General features: G+C 36.6%; 1 protein-coding gene across 1 annotated transcript in view; it reads right to left on the bottom strand.

Annotated features, from left to right (window-relative positions):
• Positions 1-21,394, bottom strand: part of LOC306864506 (autism susceptibility gene 2 protein homolog) — a 390,386-nt gene that overhangs the window by 145,409 nt on the left and 223,583 nt on the right. Inside the window, exon 5 of the mRNA XM_079408550.1 lies at positions 8,045-8,074. Within this exon, the coding sequence (XP_079264676.1) occupies positions 8,045-8,074 (30 nt within the window). The remainder of the gene's footprint in view (positions 1-8,044; positions 8,075-21,394) is intronic.

The raw sequence follows: 21,394 nt of genomic DNA, 5'->3' as shown, positions 1-21,394 counted from the left end.
CTCAGCACAAACAATAGCTGCAAGTCACCATTTCCACTAGAAAACAAGCACGCACACAGACACGCATACAAACAAACAAACTGTTGAGTTTTCTATCTATTGATTAGTGATATAATGCTAATTGCTTTGTTGTATACATTAAATATTTCATAGGAATGCGCTGATATAGAATTTTTTCAAATAGTAATATTAATATTATACAGACACGATTATCAAATTATACATTAATAAAGTATTTATAATGTAATAAGAATTCCTGAATAGATAATGCATAGCAGTGTTATCTTAGTACCCCTGAGATACAGTTTTTTTTTAAACTAGCTTTTTAAAAATAATTTATTTTCCTTTTTATTTTTCAATTTTAGTTAGTTGTAGTAACATTGTTTTGTTTTTGTCATTTTTATTAGTTAAAAAAAAAGGATATGTCTATATATATATAATATTTTAGTAGTAGTTATTTTAATTATTTTGCAGCTAAACTACTGTTAAAACACTGTAAATAAAAATGAGAAATTAATTAAAATAAGCTTCATATTTTATGTTTAAATTTTATTGATTTCAGTTAATGTTCATTTTATTTCAGGCAACAATGTTTATGGTGTTAGTCCTTCCTCTGGAAAAAAAAGTTATTACTATTATTAACAAATAAATAAATAAATAAACAACCTTAATATTATCTGCATCTAATACTGATGATAAACTAATGTATTTAGTTATATAAATATATAAGTATTTATATAATTAATAAACTAATTATAACCTGCCTATAATAAGGGGAAAGAAAAAATAAAAATAAAAATAAATAGATGTGTCTTTTTTAATAAGAAATATATATATTATTTTTATAAGTCTATATAGTTTATTTCTATATAGTTTATTATTTCTCTTTCAGTTTTAGTTATTTTACTACCATTAAACTACTGTTAAATTACTGTAAATGAAAATGAGAAATGAATTAAAATAAATTAAAATCTCAAATAAAAATAAGTTTCATATTTTAAATTTAAATTTTATTAATTTTAGTTAATGTTTATTTTATTTCAGGTAACAAATGTTATTGTTTTAGTTTTACTTACCTATAATAGCTCAGGAAAAAAAATTATAATAATTTTAAATCATAGTTATTAAACAAACAAATAAAATGCAGTAATATCATCTGCATCTAACATAGGTCTAATCAGACTAATTTTAACTTATGTATTTAGTAATATAATTAGTTATATATTTAATATAATTATAATTAATTAGAACCTGCATATAATCAGGGGAAATAAAAATAAATAAATTACTTTTTTATTTTTCTCAAATATTATTCAAAAATAAGAAGATCAAAATCAAATAATAGCACTACACTCTTTCTCCCATAATGCACTTCTGCGGCAGACAAGAATGAGAGGGACGGCCAACCCATCCATCAAGCAGCATGCATCACCCCGATCTCTCTCCCTCTAAATCCTTCTGCTGTCTGGTAAGTCAGAGGGCCTGTAAGGTCGTCACATAATTTTGGCGGTAGGCCCCTATCATGAGAGCTGCCTGCCCACCCGCCCCCATGATCTCAGCGATTAGCCTTCAACACACACGTGATCTGTCTCCCACAGCTCTGGCATTTACGCTGACCTTGCCTGGAAATAACAAGGATCAAAATAGCCGGCGACCATAAGAAAGAAATTAAAGAAATAAACACGTCATTAGAAATAAAATGATGGAGACGTGTCAGTGCTGCAGCGGGGGACGCCGAGTCTCCTGAGCATCAATCACCCTGCCAGCCTGGAGCCCTCAGGGGAAACGCCGCTGACCCGGCTGGGGAGCAAAGAGAGGGAGGGAAAGACGGAGCAAAGGAAGAAAAGCCAGTAAAAATTTAATGCACTCCGCAGAGCGGTCATGTCATACTTGGTTATGGAAAATAATCCCAGATGCTTGCAGTGGCTGAAATGGAGCTGTTACGTGCATGCCTCCTAACTCTGTCTGACAGCCGTGATGTACGACTACCATTACCGGAAAATATCACTTGAACTAACCCATGATCTGGCTCCACTGAGGGTCACATTATCCACGAGGAACAAATTACACCACTCCCCCCGCCGCTTCCTCCAAACCTCAAAGTAAATACAAATTTCCTACACGGGTCGGTACAAATGCAGGGCGATACGTTAGCTATGACAACGCTCGGCGGAGTGACGGAGATGATGAAGTATGTGACAAATCATGGGCTGACAGACCACTCTACAGCAATCAGCCTATGTCTCGGCCTCACGAGCGCCCACTCAAGCCTGTAAACAGCCCTCTGCTCGCTTATTTCAGATGCAGGGAGGGCAAAACACATAATCTTTTACTGCTGACAACTCGCTCGCGGAGCTTTATTACCCGCCCCGTTTCACCGCACGGAAGTGTGGCGACGAGATAAAAAAAAAAAAAAAAAAACGTTTTATGTGCCAGTGCTCCAGCTGAGTGATGGAGAAACTAATGTGCCTCTCCTCCTCCTCCTCCAACCGCCTCAGGGCAAACATCGTCAGAAGACGAAAAGAGATGTGGCGGATGAGGGGGAAAAGCAGAGAATAGGTAGCTGGGGCGTTTACATATATGGGCCATTCTATAGAATTGGTGGAGTTTCAGTAGTGACATCTTTCTTTTTTTTGGGTGTTATCCCATAGAATTGTCACTACTGAAACATGTCATCGTTTCAGTAGTGACAAAAGGAAACACATAATCCTCATATTTGGGGGAAATAAACTAAATTTTAGTACAGTCATGCAATTTTGTTTTTTTGTATTTTAGTATGTTTTAGTATGCAAGTTAAAATTCTATGTGATGTGATTCTACCAAAGCATTACTGTCACTACCGAAATATGGAATGTTTTGTCAAAAATAAAGTATTCTGAATTATCAACTAAGATGTTATGGTTCAATGTATTTTCAAACTAATGAATCCTTAACTTTGAAATCAGTATAATCAACTTTTTTGCCTTTTATAAAGAAAATTTGGATTCAAAATGCAACAAATCTCACAAATTACACTTGAAATATTGTTAAAAATGTAATTGTTAAGGATTTGCCTCTGAAAATGTTTTATAAAATAGCAAACAAATTACAATAATAGATGTAGGCAAAATCTTAATTGGTCAACATAACCTTTGTAATTAAATTATTATTACTGTGTTTTGGTAGTGACAAATTTGGGGAGAGGACAAATATTCCAAAACTTTCTGAAAATACAATATGAAAATTAACTGCACAATTACTAGAAATGTGTACCTTGGATATTATACAATTTGCATACATACACATTTTTTGGAAAAATATATATTTTTCAAGACGTTTACAATTCTATAGAATGGCCCATATGTACGATCATGGTTTTGTGTCAAGGACGTACATGGTTTCTTAAAAGCTCAGGTCTCGAATGAGAGGCGAGCAAGTGAAATAACAGCACTTCGCCGCTGATAAATCTGCAACTGCTTTCAAATGGCGTCCTCTGCCCTTGGCCACACACAGACGGGGGGGAAGATACGCAGGCCTGTGAGAACAGCGAGGGGGCGAGGGTGTTAAAAGAGTTCAGCGATAAAGGTCCTCTTATTTTCCCTTTTAAGGCCTCATCAAGTGCATTAAAACGCGAGAGGACGTTCATTTGGAGCCAAAGGTGGGGTGCTTTAAAGGTACTTAAGATTAATCTGTCCATGCTTGTGCGATTTGTCATCTCCATCTACCTCTTAAAGGTAATGGGCTGATAATTGATTAGTACACATAAAACCATTTTTCAGCACGCTTTGTGCTCTCAACAGTTTCAGTGGTGTACTTAATGGTTTTTAGCATTAAAGATGTCGCTTCAAGATTGTAATGCTTATGCTGGGATTATAAAGTGGTTTAAAAGCATTATTCGTAGTGAAAGGCAATATGTTTATTAATAAATGTTCATAATCACATAATGCACCACATATGATGAGAACTGTGGAAAGGAGTAAAAAAAAGAGATGGTAAATATCTATCTATCTATCTATCTATGGTTTGTGAATAAAAAATAAATATAAAGAAAATATAAAATTAAAACTTAATTTTAGTAAATATCTACTCATTCACCCATCCATCCATGAATAAGAAAGTGAAAATAAACATTTAATTAAACTTATAAATATTATTTCTAGTACATATCTATCCATTCACCCATCCATCCATGAATAAAAAAGTAAGAAAATATTTAATGAAAATTATAAATATTATTTCTAGAAAACATCTATCCATCTATGAGTAAAAAGTAAAGAAAACTTGTAATGAAAATTATAATTGTTGTTTCTAGATCTATATCCACTCATCTCTCCATGAATAAAAAAGTAAAGAAAACTGTTAATAAAAATTATAAATATCTATGTAAACACACACACACATCTTAATATTGATTTAAAAATTAAGCTTTACATTTTCAGATTAGTAAAATGAGACAGGGAGACAGAGACATTACACTCGTCATACTTAAGCCTGAACCTACAATGGCTTATGTGTCAATAGCACGTGTAACCCACTGCACCATGGCTCAGACATAAAGAGGGATTCTGAGGGTAGAGAGGCACTAAGCCTGTGCACATGTGCTGATTTGTTGCTGGCTAAAGTCGGCACAGATTCACTTGAGCCTCAACGGTCTTTAAACGCTCTCAGATGGCGCAGACCTGTTAGTGTTAACTGCGCCATGAAAAGGGGACGTTATTGGATCCGGGCAGCTGCGGAACATCAAACAGCCGTCAGGCGGTGGAATCTCTCTCGCTTGCTCTCTGCCAGCCACAGCAGACATAATAATCCCCCTTGAGCGGCTGGTAATGAGAAGACAGGGTCCTACCTGCTCTCTCTAATAACAGACACTTCTTCTGCACACAAATCAGGGCAGGGGGCAGGGGCCTGGGGTTTGGGGGGTGAGCAGGTTGTGGGGAGAAGCGAGAACAAGATCCCTGGCACACTGAGGGAAGGAGAGAGAGAGAAAGAGAGAGAGAACGAAAGTAACAGGGGAATTCAGGGACTGAAGCGGAGCCAAAAGCCTGGAAGGTGGAGGCCAGCCACAGTTGCCAGGGCCAGCCAAACGCTTTCAGAGCATTCTGGACGCTGTTCGGCCTGCATGCTGCCAATTCATCCAGCAGCAGGAGAGGGAGAGCAAAAGGAGAGGGAGCCAGAGAGGGCAGACAGCAGGACTAGGGCCGTGTTCCAGTTGGAATAGGCCTGGCCCACATGATGAACAGTGTACAGACTGTACCATTTAATAAATCTCTCGCTCTGCTCCAGCTAACACAAACGAGATGTCAAAAGGCCATTAAACACTCTCACACTTCATGCAACACGTCCACACACACACACACACACACACACACACACACACACACACACACACAGCTTCCCATTAATATTAAAAATACCCTTTTAAGAAAAACAGCTATTTGGTAGATTCATTAGCATTTAATGTTAACAGAATTATTTATAATAACATTATTAAAACACCATTCCATCAATTATACTTATTAATCAAACCTGCATGTAATGCATCATTATTAAAGTAAACTACTTAATAGGAAGGAATAATTGCTGACATAATGTTTTTACAGTAAGCCTCCATTTTAAAATATTTTATAAATAATATAATAATATATAATATAATAAAAATTATTTAAAATTATATAAAATAATATAATTTATAAGATAACTCATATTAATTAATATAATTATTATTATTATTAAAATTAATTTGTCATTAAAATGACTAATTCAATATTTGATTATAATAAACGTAAGCAATTGTTATACTATTTAATAAATAATTATAAAATAAAATAAAACTATCAAATAAAATAAAACAACTGTAAGAGTTAAACCTCGATGTAAAGCTTGTTAAATATACATTTTATACTAATATTACTAAAATAAATTTAGTAATGATTTTAATCATATAAAAATTTTAATTTGGGTGTATGAATATATTAACTACTAAAATATATTCATACATCTAAAAGTCAAAATTAAAATAATTACAGTATTAATATATTTTACATTCATAAAACATTACAGTAAATATATGGTTTCGCTCTGTTAAAATTATGCATTACTTGGAGGTTTGCCAATTGAACTGGTGATGGAATGTTGACTGTAGCTGTGTCACAGGAAATAGAATTATGACATCACTTCCTGTGGGGCATTTTGATAACTGGGTTAAGAAATATGAACATGCACTGTCATTTAAGGGATGAAGGGAGGAAAAAAAAGCCTTGTTCTCAACATTCTTGAAGCCAGAAAGTGATTTCTCCAGAGTGTCTTTTTTCATTTCCTGATTTGGGCCGGAGGAGAATAAAAAGAGACAGTTTGTCTGTGGATGAATAGAACTGACCCATTAATGTGACAAGTCGTCCTCCCCTACGGCTGCTGAATATATACTGTACCGTATCCGCTATTGCAGGGGAAAGAGCTACTGAATTCATTCCCAGAGAGAAAAAGCATGTGAAAATATCACGGATCTGTCGTTTATTGCTAACGCAGCTCAACATGCTCACGGTTTTGTAAACACATTTTAAGAGCTATTGACAGAAAGAGATCCCTCTGAAGTGTTTGCGAATGTGTGTGCGTTTGAAAGAGAGCGCTCTTGTTTCTTTGTTTGCCTACTAAACCCTTCCATTGTTTTGACACATAATTAATCAAAGGCAGAGAGAATGACATGACATTGTGAAAATCATTAGAGGAATAATGAGAAGCAGGAACGCAGCGAGCAAAACAGCGATTAATGTCTTACGCCGCACATCTCTGCCGTGCCACAACAAAAGGGCTTTGACTGACATGGCTAATTCGACTCGTCGTCATCAAACAACCACTGGTTTAAAACAACAAATGAGGAACATTCAAAAAGAGCGAACAAAACAACATTTTCGTGTAATCATGCTGATGTTCGGCAGACAGTATATAAGTGGTGCGATGTGTCTTGTCAAGCTTTTCATAGCTTGCATCAAAGTTAGCCTAGAGCCTAGTGTTACATTAAATTCATGCATTTAAATAATAGCCTCATTTCGTTATAATTACACTATAAATATGACTGATATAATAGTTCAGCTCCACCTAATTTAAATCATCATACCCTATGCCCTGTGGGTTGTACCTTAAATAAATCTGTAGGAATTGTTACACAGTAATATGTGTAAAATGTAACTTGTGAAGCTCGTAATGGTTCTTTTCAAATTTCGCACACCATTTAGTCGTTCATAATTAATGCGGAGTTAATTAAGGCCTTCTCACAGTCATTAACAAGATGGTAATTCTAATTAAAAAGAAACACACTTTTAAGTAGAGTCTAATATTGGATTCTCATTGATTCAAGTTTGATTAAAAAAGAATAAAGATCATTTTAGAAGTGCTATATGATGTAACATGGTATTAATTCAGCTGCTACTACTAACTAGCTTTGCATTTCCTAACAGTTCTTGGAATTAATTACAATTAGTTTTTTTGTTAATTTTTTAAATAAATGTTATATGATAATAATAATAATAAATAAACATTTAAACAATAATTAAAATGATTAATAATTTATTTAAAATATTATTACATACATTCTATCAGTCAGTTGGAGATTTAAATTAATGAATAAATAAGTATATTAATTAATTAATTAATTAATTAATAATAATAGCAATACATTTTTTATATTATTTTTTTTATTTTTAATGTACATACACTTATGCAATTTTTGTACTGCATGTATAACTAAAGAGCACTGTAAAAATACATTTCCATCAAAGCAACCAGAGGCAATGCAACAAATGATTTATGCAAGACAATGGGAGAGTTGATCTGCTACCTAAAAACAGCAACGATTACCAGAAACGAACTACACAGTAAGTGCGTGATCTCCAGTGATATAATCGCTGTTAAAACAGGGTTTTTGTAGTTGTCTCTGCATATTATGTTGGGATAAGAGGAAGTATTATGACACATTTCAATATTGAGAATTCCTACGTGTAAAGTTAAAAAAATATAGATTTCAATACAGTGCTGGTCTTGTAACAAAAATAATAAGGCCCAGTCTTACCTTGTCTTCTTGGTCACTCTCGCTGTCACACTGTAAGACAAAGAAAAAGGAGACATTAGAACAGTGCAGAATCTGCTAGATGTGATGGAGCTGAAACACTTTTTTCTTGCTTTTAAATATAAAGCTATTATGAAGTGGCAATCTGATTCCGGCAGTCTCGCACTGCACAGCTCATCAGCAGAGTAATAAAAGTCTAAGCAGGAAAAGGCTGTTCTTATCTCACTCAGTGGCCAGGCCTCATTACATCTGCCTATTACCACCAGCAGGGTTTTTTCTCCCCGACACCAACTAGAGTGCGAGTCCAACTATCTTCACGTCTCATAGGCCACAGACACACTGCAGCTAAATACAGCTGTCAGTCAGATGCTTAATCATCTTCTGTGACCAGAAATTGACTGTTTACAGAAATAACATAGCATTTTCCTCATGAAATCAATCCTTAAATCCAGTGAATTGGTTACTTTGGTCAAAAATAGCGAACATTAATGGATTCAGTTTTTGTTAGGATTTGGTATGCTGAGTTTCTGATTCAGATTCCTGATTTGATTCTGATTCATGTGAGCATATTTCAAACCTTTTCTGCTAATGTTGTAAATTATACAGGTCAGTTTCAGATTAATTCAAAGCATATTTTTAACTATTATATAAGAACTAGCTCAAAACTGAAATTTATTTTGATATTTCAACTACATTGGTCATGTTTAGATCACTACAAAGAGCTAATAAGAATAATTTGTTCGTGAATCAGGCTACACTGGATGCTCTGTATATTTTTGATTCACTAAAAAGAAACATATGAGTGATTTGTTCATAAAACAGACTACATTGGGGGTGTTCTAGAATATAAATTGGATTCACTAAAAAGAACCAGTCCATAAGAGTCATTTATTCTCAGAACTGGGCTACACTGGTCACACTGTATGTTTCTGATTCATTAAAAGAACCAGTTCATACGAGTCATTTATTGTCAGAATTGGTCTACATTGGTCACACTGTATGTTTTTGACCCACTAAAAAGAACTGGCTCATATGAGTGATTATTTCATGTATCAGACTACACTGGAGGTGCTCTAGAATATAAATTGGATTCACTAAAACGTTCATAAGATTCATTCAATTTCAGAATCAAACTACTCTGGAAGCACTGAATGTTATTGATTCACTAAAAAGAAACTATCAATAAGTGTCATTTGTATTCAGAAGTGGGCTACACTGATCGCACTATGTTTTTGATTCACTAAAAAGAACCACATGTAATATTACAGACGTTATACAGAAAGAATAGAAAAAAAACAAACAACTGCAAGACAAAACAACAGAGGGCATTGGTGTCTCAATGCAAAATAAGCCAATGAATAATTGGAAAAAATTAATAAACATAGCATGATATTAAAATGCTGAATTTAAGCCTTTCTGATCAATTTCAATTTCAAGGTCCACTTAATTCTTTATCTGCTAATTAGCAAGGAGCACACAGATGACTTGGCTGGGGGAGATGCATTCAGGGTTTGAGCTTGGACTCCCTAATGAAGGCCTGCTAGGAGGCGGGGCCCTAAGGTCTTCGGGGCCAATTACACCAAGCGGAGCTTAACCCTGTGGCAGCCCTGAATGATTGACAGTTCTGGGAACCGTATTCCTGCAAAGACTGAGTGCTAGGGACAGAAAGTGTGAGGCCGGGACACCGAAAGAGAGAGAGAGGGGTATATATTCTGGCACAACTCGTCCCGTCTGACCTGATACAGGGCCTGGTGAGCAGCAATTTCAGCCCTACAGTTGTTTCCAATTTAGAGCCCTAGTCCAATGGGATTCAAGACATACGGGGCTCATGTATTATACATTACCGATAAACACACAAATACCAGATGTTCATAACCTACTGTTCTGGTGTGTGCCAGCATGCTACTACTTTTAGCATTATAGTAAAAATGCTATGAAACAAAATCGGCATTATATAATTGAAGCTTTCTGAATGTAACTGAATTTAACTGTTCCCATCCTGGGCCATAATGGTCGATTTAACATGCACAACTGCATGGAGCTTTCCAAAAGGCCCGGGGCTCCCCCTCATTTGGCCTAGCCAAGGTTCGTGAAGAGTTAAAATAATGAGCAAAATGTATTTTTCCAGTGTGTTGTGATCCATAAAAACACCGTTGGCATCTCCACTGGCGTGTCAGTGCTCCCCGTGGCCAGCGTAGCGCTTTGATTGTGGAGATATGAGAGGAACGAAATGACTCGGCCTTGCTTGTGAAGCAAATGGAACGCGCTAATAGAACTCATCGCATTACCCAATGCAGAAGTGCCATGGCTCATTACATCAGGATAAAAGGATATCATTGTAGACAGTGAGCAGAATTGACTTTCTGCGCTGCGACTTGATGATTTAATCAACTGCTCTCTTTCGCTTCTCATCCACGCGCCTGTCGCTAACACAGGTGCCGCTAAACGACACTCTCGCAAGCCAGCGAGTGGAGAAAGGGAAGAAATTGCTGTCATTATTCTTTCTCTCTCTCCTGCTCCTTCTTTCCAAGAATAGAGGTATGCAAATTTTTCTACTGGTGCTGAGAGAAGAAATTGAGAAAGGAGGGGTGGGTCCAGACGGAAATACCATTATAGTGGGAAAGTAAAAGTAACGGAAAAGGTAAGATGAGATTTGACAGGTAAGGGCAGGCAGCTTGTTTGTCCTTAACAGGAGAAGCTGCACTTTTCACAAATAAACAAAAAAAGCAAGCTGTGTTACATTTTGTGATTCAAAGCATATTAGAATGCTTAGTGCATATGCTTAACATGATGTGTTGTTGTGTACATGTGGAAGATGCAGTTCAGGTCCAGCGACATTTTTCGATCCCTGGCTTTCTCTTCATCATTTCCTGTTCTATTTCATCTATTAAAAAGGTGAAAAATAAAATACAGTAACTCTACAAAGAATAGAAAAGAAAAACACAATCGATTATTTTTTTTTATCTAATTATTTGCAAATCATTTTCTTTGAAATTGATCGCAATTAATCTTACCTAACATTAAAGTTTTTAAACATACTTTAATATTGCAATAATCTCACATGCAATCTTCAAATTAATGTACTAACAACAAAGACAGTATATTTTTTTATATTTGTTTAGTGGCATCTTTTTTTTAACCGGAGGGTATCACTTATACCAATACTGATGTCTCTATGAAATTTACCGTTTCAACATTACGGTATAAAAGAGAGCTATCCATTTTAACATCTATTAGGCTTTAAAAAAATAACTTTTAATTTAACTTATTCTTTATTCAGTCATGGGCAAAAATATCGGCACACTTGGTAAATATGATCAAATACGGCTGTGAAAATTAATCTGCATTGTTAATCCTTTAGATTTTTTATTTAAAAAAATCCAACCTTTCATTGGATAATAAGAATTTAAAATTGGAGGAGATATTATGAAATAAATGTTTTTCTCTAATACACATTGGCCACAATTAACGGCACTCTTTTATTCAATACTTTTTGAAACCTCCATTTGCCAGTTTAACAGCTCGAAATTTTCTCCTATAATGCCTGATGAGGTTAGAGAACACCTGACAAGAGATCAGAGACCATTCCTTCATCCAGAATCACTCCAGACCCTTTAGATTCACAGCTCCATGACTGTACTTCTTCTCTTCAGTTCACCTCACTCATTTTCTACAGGGTTCAGGTCAGAGGACTGGAATGGCCATAGCAGAAGCTTGGTTTTGTGCCTAGTGACCCATTTTTGTGTTGTTTTTGAGGTTTGTGTTTGGATTAATTTACGGTTGGAAGATCCAAACATGGCCCACTATAAGATTTCTAACAGAGTCAGTCACTTATTGATTTTTTATCTGTTGGTATTTCATAGAATCCATGATGCCATGTATCTTAACAAGATGTCCAGGACCTCCAGCAGAAATATAGGCCCACAACATTAAAAATACAGCAGTATATTTCATTGTACACATGGGGTACTTTTTATCCCGTGTTCACCAAACCCATCTTGAGTGTTTGCAGCTAAAAAGCTCATTTTTTAGTTACATCTGACCATAGAAGCCAGTCCCATTTGAAATTCCAGGCGTGTCTGATAACTGAATATACTGGAGTTTGTTTTTGGATGAGCTAGGATAATTTTTCTTGAAACCCTCCCAAACAACATGTGGTGATGTAGGGGCTGTTTTTTTTTAGGTTTTCTGACCCCGAAACTCAACTATTTTCTGCAATTCTCCAGCTGTGGTCCTTGAAGAGTCTTTAGCCACTCAAACTCTCCTTCTCACCGTGCATTAGGACGATATAGACACATGTCCTCTTCCAGGCAGTTTCGTAACATTTTATGTTGATTGGAAATTCTTAATTATTGCCCTGATGGTGGAAATGGGAATTTTCACTGCTCTAGCTCTTTTCTTAAAGCCACTTCACTAATTTGTGAAGCTCAATTATCTTTTGCTGCACATCAGAAATATATTCTTTGGCTTTTCTCATTGTGATGGATGATTAAGGGAATTTGGGCTTTGTTTTCCCTCCTATTTATATTTCTGTGAAACAGGAAGCCATGGCTGGATAATTTCATGTTCATAATCACCCTGGAGTGCTCAAAATTGTGAATAAGAATTCTAGGGATGCCAATAATTGTGTCCAATGTGTATTTGAGAAAAAACATTTATTTCATAATGATATTTCCCCCATTTTAAATTTTTATTATCCAATGAAAGGTTAGATTTTTGTGATTTTTTAAAATAAAAGATCAAAAGGATTAACAATGCAGATTAATTTTCACAGCCTTATTTGATCATATTTACCAAGGGTGCCGATATTTTTGGCCATGTCTGTATAAATCCATTATAATAAATGTAATATTTAGCTACCTGTTCCCTTCAGCGTGTAGGAAATATACAGAAATTTAATAAAGTTATCAAACACTAAATTCTAAATTAAATATAGACTAATCCTTAAAGCTACAAAAGTTATTGATTTCCTCTTTTTTTCTTTTGTTCTTTGAATAACAGACATCACAGCAGCTGGGTTATTAGGTTATTTGGCTGCAATTACTTTAAGAGCTGCCGCTGCTGAACGTGACACGGATCTGACACTCGTTGTGTTTTCTCACAAGCTTTTATATATAATTGCACTTTAATATGAAATTTTACAGCATGCCGGTGCATTTGTGCATGCAACTGAAGAGCACATTTTACAAGCACAGTATAATGGCAGACAGGAGAGGAAAATCTGTTTTTACTGATATATGGCCTGACAACATCTCATCTGAGCGCAGTTCACTGATGCTCTACTGAAGATCCTCGTGTCCTGTACCACTTTCTGTCAATAAGGCGAGGTGGAGTGCACATCTGAAAATAATCCTATTTGATGTGGTGGTAAAGACGTTCTGTGCGTCTAAATAACACTAAAAAACACAATTTTTGTGAGTGAGGTGGCCAACCCTAGCTCCGCCCCTGCGTTAAATATTTTTAACACCGATAAACTGGAAAAATGTATTGCATGTGTTAACGCACAAATTTTGACAGCACTAAATATAATATAATATAACATAACATAATATAATAGAATAGAATATTCATTACTGACTGAAGAAGCACACATCCATTTGAGCAGATTGAAGTTCGAAGAAAACAACAGTGAAGGATGCTGACGAAAGTAAATATGAAGAGATTGGCATAATGATGGTCAGTCCAACATATTTAATTCCTCCAAAACACTTGGTATTACAGTCATATTGGATGGATTAACTTGGGAATCCATCTCAGCATTTTCTTGATTTTTTTCTGGTGTGGTGTAAATTTCAAAGCCAAACACTTTGCCAATTGATCTTGGCTGCAGATCAATATAGCATGTTATGCTTATTAAAACAGCCAATGGCCTCAGTGGAACAGGAGAGCCATCTGCTTTAGTTAGACACACACGCCTCAGATACAGCGGAGGAGGAAGAGTAAGGAGCTGATTAGGCCTCCGAATGAGACCAGTAGTATTCATGCAGTCAGTACTGCAGCAGTGCAGCATGGGAGCTAAACACATCCTGAAAAGCCTCATTAAATCAAAATTATTTGACATATTTTAGAAAAATCATGAAGCATGAAAACTAAGGAATCATGGTCAGGACTTTAGACTCATTCTTCCCACTGGTCGCACTTTTGCAACTAACTTTCTCAGTTGGTTGCATGAGCACATAATTTGGTTGCAATTTTTTTTTTTGCTACAAACATTTGCTTAATCAACGCATGCTGATGAACTTTTATCATAGTTTATAGTTATATGGTATCGGAAGTGTTCAACATTCAACCTTTTCTTTTTCATCAGTATTATTTGTTTGCTTATATCTATACACCTTTCACTTTTTAAGACTAAAACAAAAGATGGATTCATTATTATTATTAATTAAAAAGTACAACAACACTAAAACAGTACGTTACTATGACAAACTAGCTTATAAAAAAACGAATAAGATCAGGCATGGCATTGGACACATCACATGCTGCATTATATAGGCTACTAATAAATTACAGAATGCTTAGCAAACACTGAGAAATCATATAAATAATAATATTTAAAAAATTAAGGAAAGCCTCCACAGCGTAACGTGAGGTAAACAGCAAAGATAACAAGCTTTTCAAAATGATAACAAAAAGAAAAGTAAAACTAAACTGGCTGTCGCTTACAGGACTTGCATGTTTTTTTGTTTTTTTTTCTACAAGAATACCAACATGTTCACCTTCTCTGGTTTAAGAAGAGGTCTTTTACTTCAGTTTGAAAAGCAAATCCTCCGCTGCGCTCCGTCCGATGCGCGCACCTTCGCGCTCGTGCTGATTTACTTAACGCGTCCGCAAGTTCGCTTGGGTGCGCGCGCCAAATATGACGCCATCGCGGTGTTGGCGAAAGTTCGCTTTGAGTGCGCGCGACGTAGGCTGTGTCCAAATTCAGGGTCTGCATCCTTCGGAGTACTCATTTGAAGGATGTTACGTCACAGCGCCGCGACGAAGGCTGTCCAAATTCGTAGGATCCTTCAAATGCGGCCCACAAATACGTCCTCCTTTTCCCCGAATTGGAAGGATGGGTGTGGTGGATCCTTTCCCGTCCTACCTATCCCATAATTCTTTTCGGCAGAGCGTAATGGCGGACGAAGCGAGCGGTAGCGGAGCGGGAGAGGAGTTTCTCTGACAAAACAAGCTAAAGTTTATGCTTCGGCTCAATGAATTTGTAGGAGAAATTAGTAGAATACTTAAAAACAAATAAAAATAGGCTATAATGGCTTACCTGGATGTGACTGTCTTGTAGTCTGATATAAAAAACTCTCCGACAACGAGCAAAGAAAGTATTTAATTTATTTAATTGCTTTATTTCTTCCAAACGAATTAAAATGAGGAGAATAACTCTTTGTTTGTCCATTTTCCCGCTTCTTGCTTGGCGCTGTCACGGTTGCTAGGCGACAGGATATGAGCAACGGGTAAGGGAGGGAACTGAAAGAAGGGTAGGCTGTCCAAATTCACAAACACCGACTTCCGGGTTTTGCGGACGTCGGAGGATCCCTCCTCCTTCAACCGGGTAGGAAGGATCCTAAGGAGGATGCAGACCCTGAATTTGGACACAGCCGTTGTTTCGCGTGGCGGTGTGCACGGTATTTTTTGTAACTTTCCGCGCAGCTCCGCTTCCGAAAATGCACGAGTTCAGTGCGACTCCAGCCGAACATGCACGTTTGTGTCGGCATTTGTGTGAAGTTCAAACTCCATCAGGTGCTTTTTGACGCTTTTGATTTTGTTTTTTGCATATCAACACAGCACTCTTTAAACAATTTCATGGGTTCTTGAAAGTCTGGACTGAACTATAAGTCTCTGATTGGCGGCTTTTTAAACAACACATCTACAAAGACAAACTTTCAAACAGAGCGTTTACATAAAAATATCTTCAAGCAAAATACATTTAATTTCTTTCCTATTTGAAGTCAAATCCCATATGCCTCATAAGTGCAGCTAACAACGGCAGGCAATAAAGATACAAAAGCAATCGTTTTCTGAGCTGTGTTTTTGCCATTGTCCGAGGCTCCGAGCTGAACCAGACTTCTCAAAAATGAAAACCTCGGAGCCCACATCAAACCTGCATGACACGCTCTGGTGAAGGGCCAACGCAATGAAAAAATGTGTGGTTTCAATCCAGCACTGCTAAGAGCCAAACACAGCAAACAAAAATATGCTTCAAAAAATATGTTCGAAAACAGCGCATAAAGAGTTCTGTTCTTATTTAGCAGTCATTGATGTAAAACCGCAGTCAAATGTCAAGTTAGTTTGACGTTCCATTTCATGGTCTATTTGCCATTGTGTTGTAATTGGCACTGTCAACGAACGCTGAAATTAATTGAGACTGATCTGAGCTTGATTACAGAGGCAGCGGGGGTCCGGAAGGTTGACAATAGGTTGGTACGTTCTCTCCATCCCTCCTCCTCTTCCCTATGCTATTTTCACTCTCTGCTGTCGCTCTCTCTCTCTCTCGCTCTGCCTGCGGGCTATGGTGGGTGGCAGTGGGGGACAGCTTGAAGAATGGCAACCATTGCCAGGGTCAGCTCTGACAGTGCCAATTTGATGCGCTGCCACGGAGAGCTACGTGCCCCACCTCCCTCGTCCCCCCTCATTCTCTCTCTCCCTCTCCTCCTACCTCCCACAGAAAAAGCTGCGCGTCCTGATGGTTTTCTGATGCAAACCATGGCGCGGCAAAATGGTTTTCCCCTCCTGCTGCCTGCTTCTCCATCTGCCACTGGGGCCGCGCCGCCGCCGGCCGCCTGCCTGTCACAGCGTGCAGCGAAATTAGCCAGGGAGGAGGCGCTCGCTAGCGCTAATTACGTTTTAATCATTGGAAATGTGTTGGCAAATCAAGGCCTGGAGCTCCCACTCTCTGCTTTGCGGAAAGGAGGAGTGTGTGTGCGTGTGTTGAGATGGATAGAAGAGGAAAGACGAACAGAGAAAGGAAGCAAAAACAGGCCCAGCAAGCGCTGAGCTAAGAATCAGACGCTCCGAGGGGAAAATGGCGGCGTGCCTTGTGCTGTTTGCTGAGAGTGAGGCTTTGAGTATTGGGCCACAGAGAGGCAAGAAATTTCACCGGAAGCTTTGTGTTGTGAGATTGAAACCACCGCTTCCCCAAGTCTACCATACAGAGCGAGTTATGCCACACTGAGGCGGATATTGAAGACTCATGACTGCCAAGGTGACATTGTAACATGTACTGATGTGTGGCTCACAAGATACTGAGCAGATACTGAGATTCTTCATAAACTTAATACTAAACATTCATAAATGCTATTTTATCACATTTTTGAGAAAGAAAGGATTTTTCTCTTCAGCGTTACTCTTAATCCAAACTTGAATTTAAAACCCATTTGCATGTGAAATAATAAGCTTAGGCCTACTGCAAAAATACAGGAATGTTGGGACATTGGAGTTTAACTGAATGCTATAATTTGTCATCATTAATTTTTACTCAGTGTTTCTCAAAGTAGCCTACTTGTAAAAGTGCACTGTGTACCAATAAACACAGGGTCACATATAGCTTTAATAAATGCATGATTATTTCCATAGTTAAAATAAGTGAAACTGCAAGTAAAAAAAGTAAAAAAAAAATAAAAAAATAAATAAATTATATATATATATATATATATATATATATATATTATGAAACATCATTCAAAAAAATAAAAAAGACATAAGAAAAACTGAGAAAAATACAATAAATAAATAAAAAATAAATTGTGAAATTGTGAAAAATAAATATATTTAAACATTTAATTTTGGATGATATTACTCTGCAGAGAAAAAAAAGGTTTCTTTCTCCCAAAATAGCATAGTATATGATTTCTCAAGTTTGCGTCTCAAGTAAACACAAATTGTCTTATTGGTCCATGGTTTAAGAAAGTCTAAGAATCCCTGATCAAACGTACTGCAAGAAGATGTCAAAGATAAATCAAAGATCCACACAAAAGCGCAAGCCAGACGACAACCATTAAAACATTAATCGAGCTAACACAACATTAGAGAAGCCAATGCTGCACTACAATATTTATGTATTCAGTGCTTGTGTAATTTTAAGCTCAAATGGCTAAAGCTAAACCTGACAGTGCACAAATGGCAGATTTGGGTGTGTGACATAAATTGCATGACTGCTAATCATCTAGCCCATGACCCTGTCTCTGCGTTCTCCACAAGCCTTTAACATTAAACCCAAGTGAAATCATACCTCACTTAGCAGAAAAAACACAGCAGTGCTGCTGTCAGCTGCAGCAGCGAGGAGAAGGAAATGCATCTCGACACCTTTGACTGGGTTAGGCCATTAACAGTGCCGGGATCCAGACCTGATGACATTCAGGGACTAATTCACACAGCATCTGCGTGACGTCCAGCTGTCATCCTATAGTACGGCAGGATGAAGGAGCGGAGGAACAAATGAGGAGGGAAGCGTGACAGCCAGGAGGCCCTGGATATAGGAAAAATGGCTCCTTCACCAGTAGAGTGTGGCCTGTCCCAGGGCAGCTCCCTGTCGCTCTCTCACCCCTGTCAGAAAGCAGTCATCTGCTGTCTGGCCTAATAACCTCCAGTCTGATTGTACCGTCCCACCCTCTCCCTCAAGCTCTTCGCCAACATCTGCAGGCAATTTCCTCTCTGATAAGACATTTTCTCCAGACCATGAGCATTGCATAAGTGCTAACGGACTGAGGAGAGCACAAATACTGAAGCTCTGTTCCAAAACCCAGTGAGCTGCCAACAAAAAGCAACACTTTAAGGCATCATAGGCGGCTGATAACACAAAGTGTGCACTAAAAGATAGCAAAAAGTCCTTTATGGAGAAAGCAATCCCATAATGCACTGCAGTGTAAAAATAAAATAAAATAAATAAACAAAAATCCAAGATAGTGGACAAATCGAGAAAAATGTTCATTAGAAATGTGTAAAAATAGGTCATACAAATTAAATAAAAAAAAAATTGAATTATATTGCTATAAAATACTTTTATTGCATTACAAATTTTGTACATTTTTAAATTTAATTTGAATTTCATTATTATTAATAATATTTATACATTTAAATTAGTGCTGTAAAATGATTAATCGCATTCAAAATAAAAGTTTTTGTTTACATAATATATGTGCATGTACGGTGTATATTTGTTATGTATATATAAATACACATGCATGTATATATTTAAGAAAAATGTTGTTTATATATTAAATATTTTTATAATATAAATTATATGAATATAAATATATACATGCAAATATTTTTAAAATATATAATGCATGTGTATTTTGGATGCAATTAATGGCAATTAATTGTTTGACAGCACTAATTAAATATATTTATTTTGTAAAATACATCTATTTTTTTTGTACTGTGCCAGTAGCTTCACAACATGCTAACATCAAAATCTATTAAAATCAATTCCGAGTTGTTATTATTGTGATGCAGAGTTGCTGCCTTTAAAGAGTGCTTCAAATAATCACTTTTTAGGATGCTGCCTTCAAAGACTGCAGTATTGCTATTAGCACCATAGCACCATACCCAATGATTCAGAGCCATGAACAGAGTGACGAGAAATGCTGGTGTATAAGAAAAAGAGAAGAAGCTGAATCTCAAGTATCGAGAGCCTTTCTTAGACGTACATCAACCACACACACTCTCTATGTGATGCCGTGCCAGCAACAGGAAAGGGTTAGCAGCTACAAAGTTATTTGTGTGTGTGTGTGTGTGTTGTGCCTGTATGTATGTATGTAAATGTGTCTGTGTATCTTGAGGGTACGTCTACCTTTAAAATAACTTGTCAGCTAAGCTGCTCGGGCTGACAGATGTGAGATGGCGCCCTGAGGTGGAGCTTGGCACAGACAGATGGTGCCACAGGGCAACACGCTTAGCTGATCAACCAAGGGTGGCATTGTCACCCAACCAGCCAGCCACAAGTGAGAGTGGGAGGGAAGGGTAAACGCAGTGCGTGTGTTTGTGAAAGAAAAAAAAGGGTGGGAAGATGAAATCATGTGTGCAAACCAGTGCCATAATTGAGGTTCCAAAAAAAGAATAGTGATGTGGCCATATGACATTGACGCTGAAATCCCTCTGAACAAAGACAAGTCTGAAATATAAAAAGAGCATATAATGTAATGACATGTTAAATTACAACTTCAAATCTTTTATCTAATTATCATTATACAGTATATGTTTTAAAATAATTTATTTTCAAATTTTAAGGGTCAGTGTGATTTTTTTATGCTCTCATGCACACCAAGGCATTTATTTGATCAAAATATGTGAATATACTACTACATTTTAAAATGTATTTTCTTTTTGAATATATATTTAAATATAATTTATTCCTGTGATGATAAAGCTGCATTTTCAGCAGTCATTACTCCAGTCTTCAGTGTCACATGATCCTTCAGAAATCAATTTGATGATGATTTGCTTATAATTATCAATGTTGAAAACTTATTATTCCAGGGTTAGAACAGAAAGTTTAAAACACCCAGCATTTATTTGAAAAGGAAATCTTTTATAACATGATATATGTCTTCACAGCCACTTTACTTATTTAATAATTTACATATATATTTAAATTTCACAGAAAAGATAACAGGACTGTCAAGGACAAAAAGTACATTCAAAGAGAGTTAATCATGAAACACGATTATAAATATTTCTATGTAAATTGTTTATGAAATCTATTTTGAATATAAATTGTCCTAGGTCATGACTACTTTAAACATCCAAGGTTACTTTTACATTCTTTACTTTTTTGACCACTGGAAAGTTATCGGAAAGGCATATATTTAATGTTCAGTCAGCTACCCAGATACACAATGAACTGCGCTTCGGTCCCTCACCGCCTCGTTTTCATTCATGTCAAATTAACTATAGCATATTCTCTGACTAATGTTTATTTCAAGATGCAAGACACTCTTCTACCCGTAATAAACAAACAAACAATCACGAGTCAATGTGTAGTTCACTCCCACAGGCATCCAGTGCAGAAGAAGGTTAGACAGCAAACAGTTGCCGGCTTAATCAAAGATTAATAGAAAGATTTTCAGACAATTAAATACATCAGATTGCATTGTTTGTACCATTATGGCTCTTCCCTGGGGAACAGTCCAATTTGTTTGCATTTTAATCACTGCAAGCACAGATGACATTTGCTCTGATGCGAGCTGCCATCTTTGTTATGCTTCTCCTCATACCCTCTGGAAAAAAAAAGCAGTGAATCGGAAAATGTGTGGATGAATGTATGCAATTATGATATAACTGAATATCTCGACAAAATAAAGATCTATAGGACAAATGGATAATGCAAAAGCACAAAAATGACAGACTAGTTTCATT

The sequence above is a fragment of the Barbus barbus genome (genome assembly GCF_936440315.1).
Source record: "Barbus barbus genome assembly, chromosome: 45".
Classification (NCBI taxonomy): Eukaryota; Metazoa; Chordata; class Actinopteri; order Cypriniformes; family Cyprinidae; genus Barbus; species Barbus barbus.
This window is presented reverse-complemented; position numbering and strand designations above follow the sequence as displayed.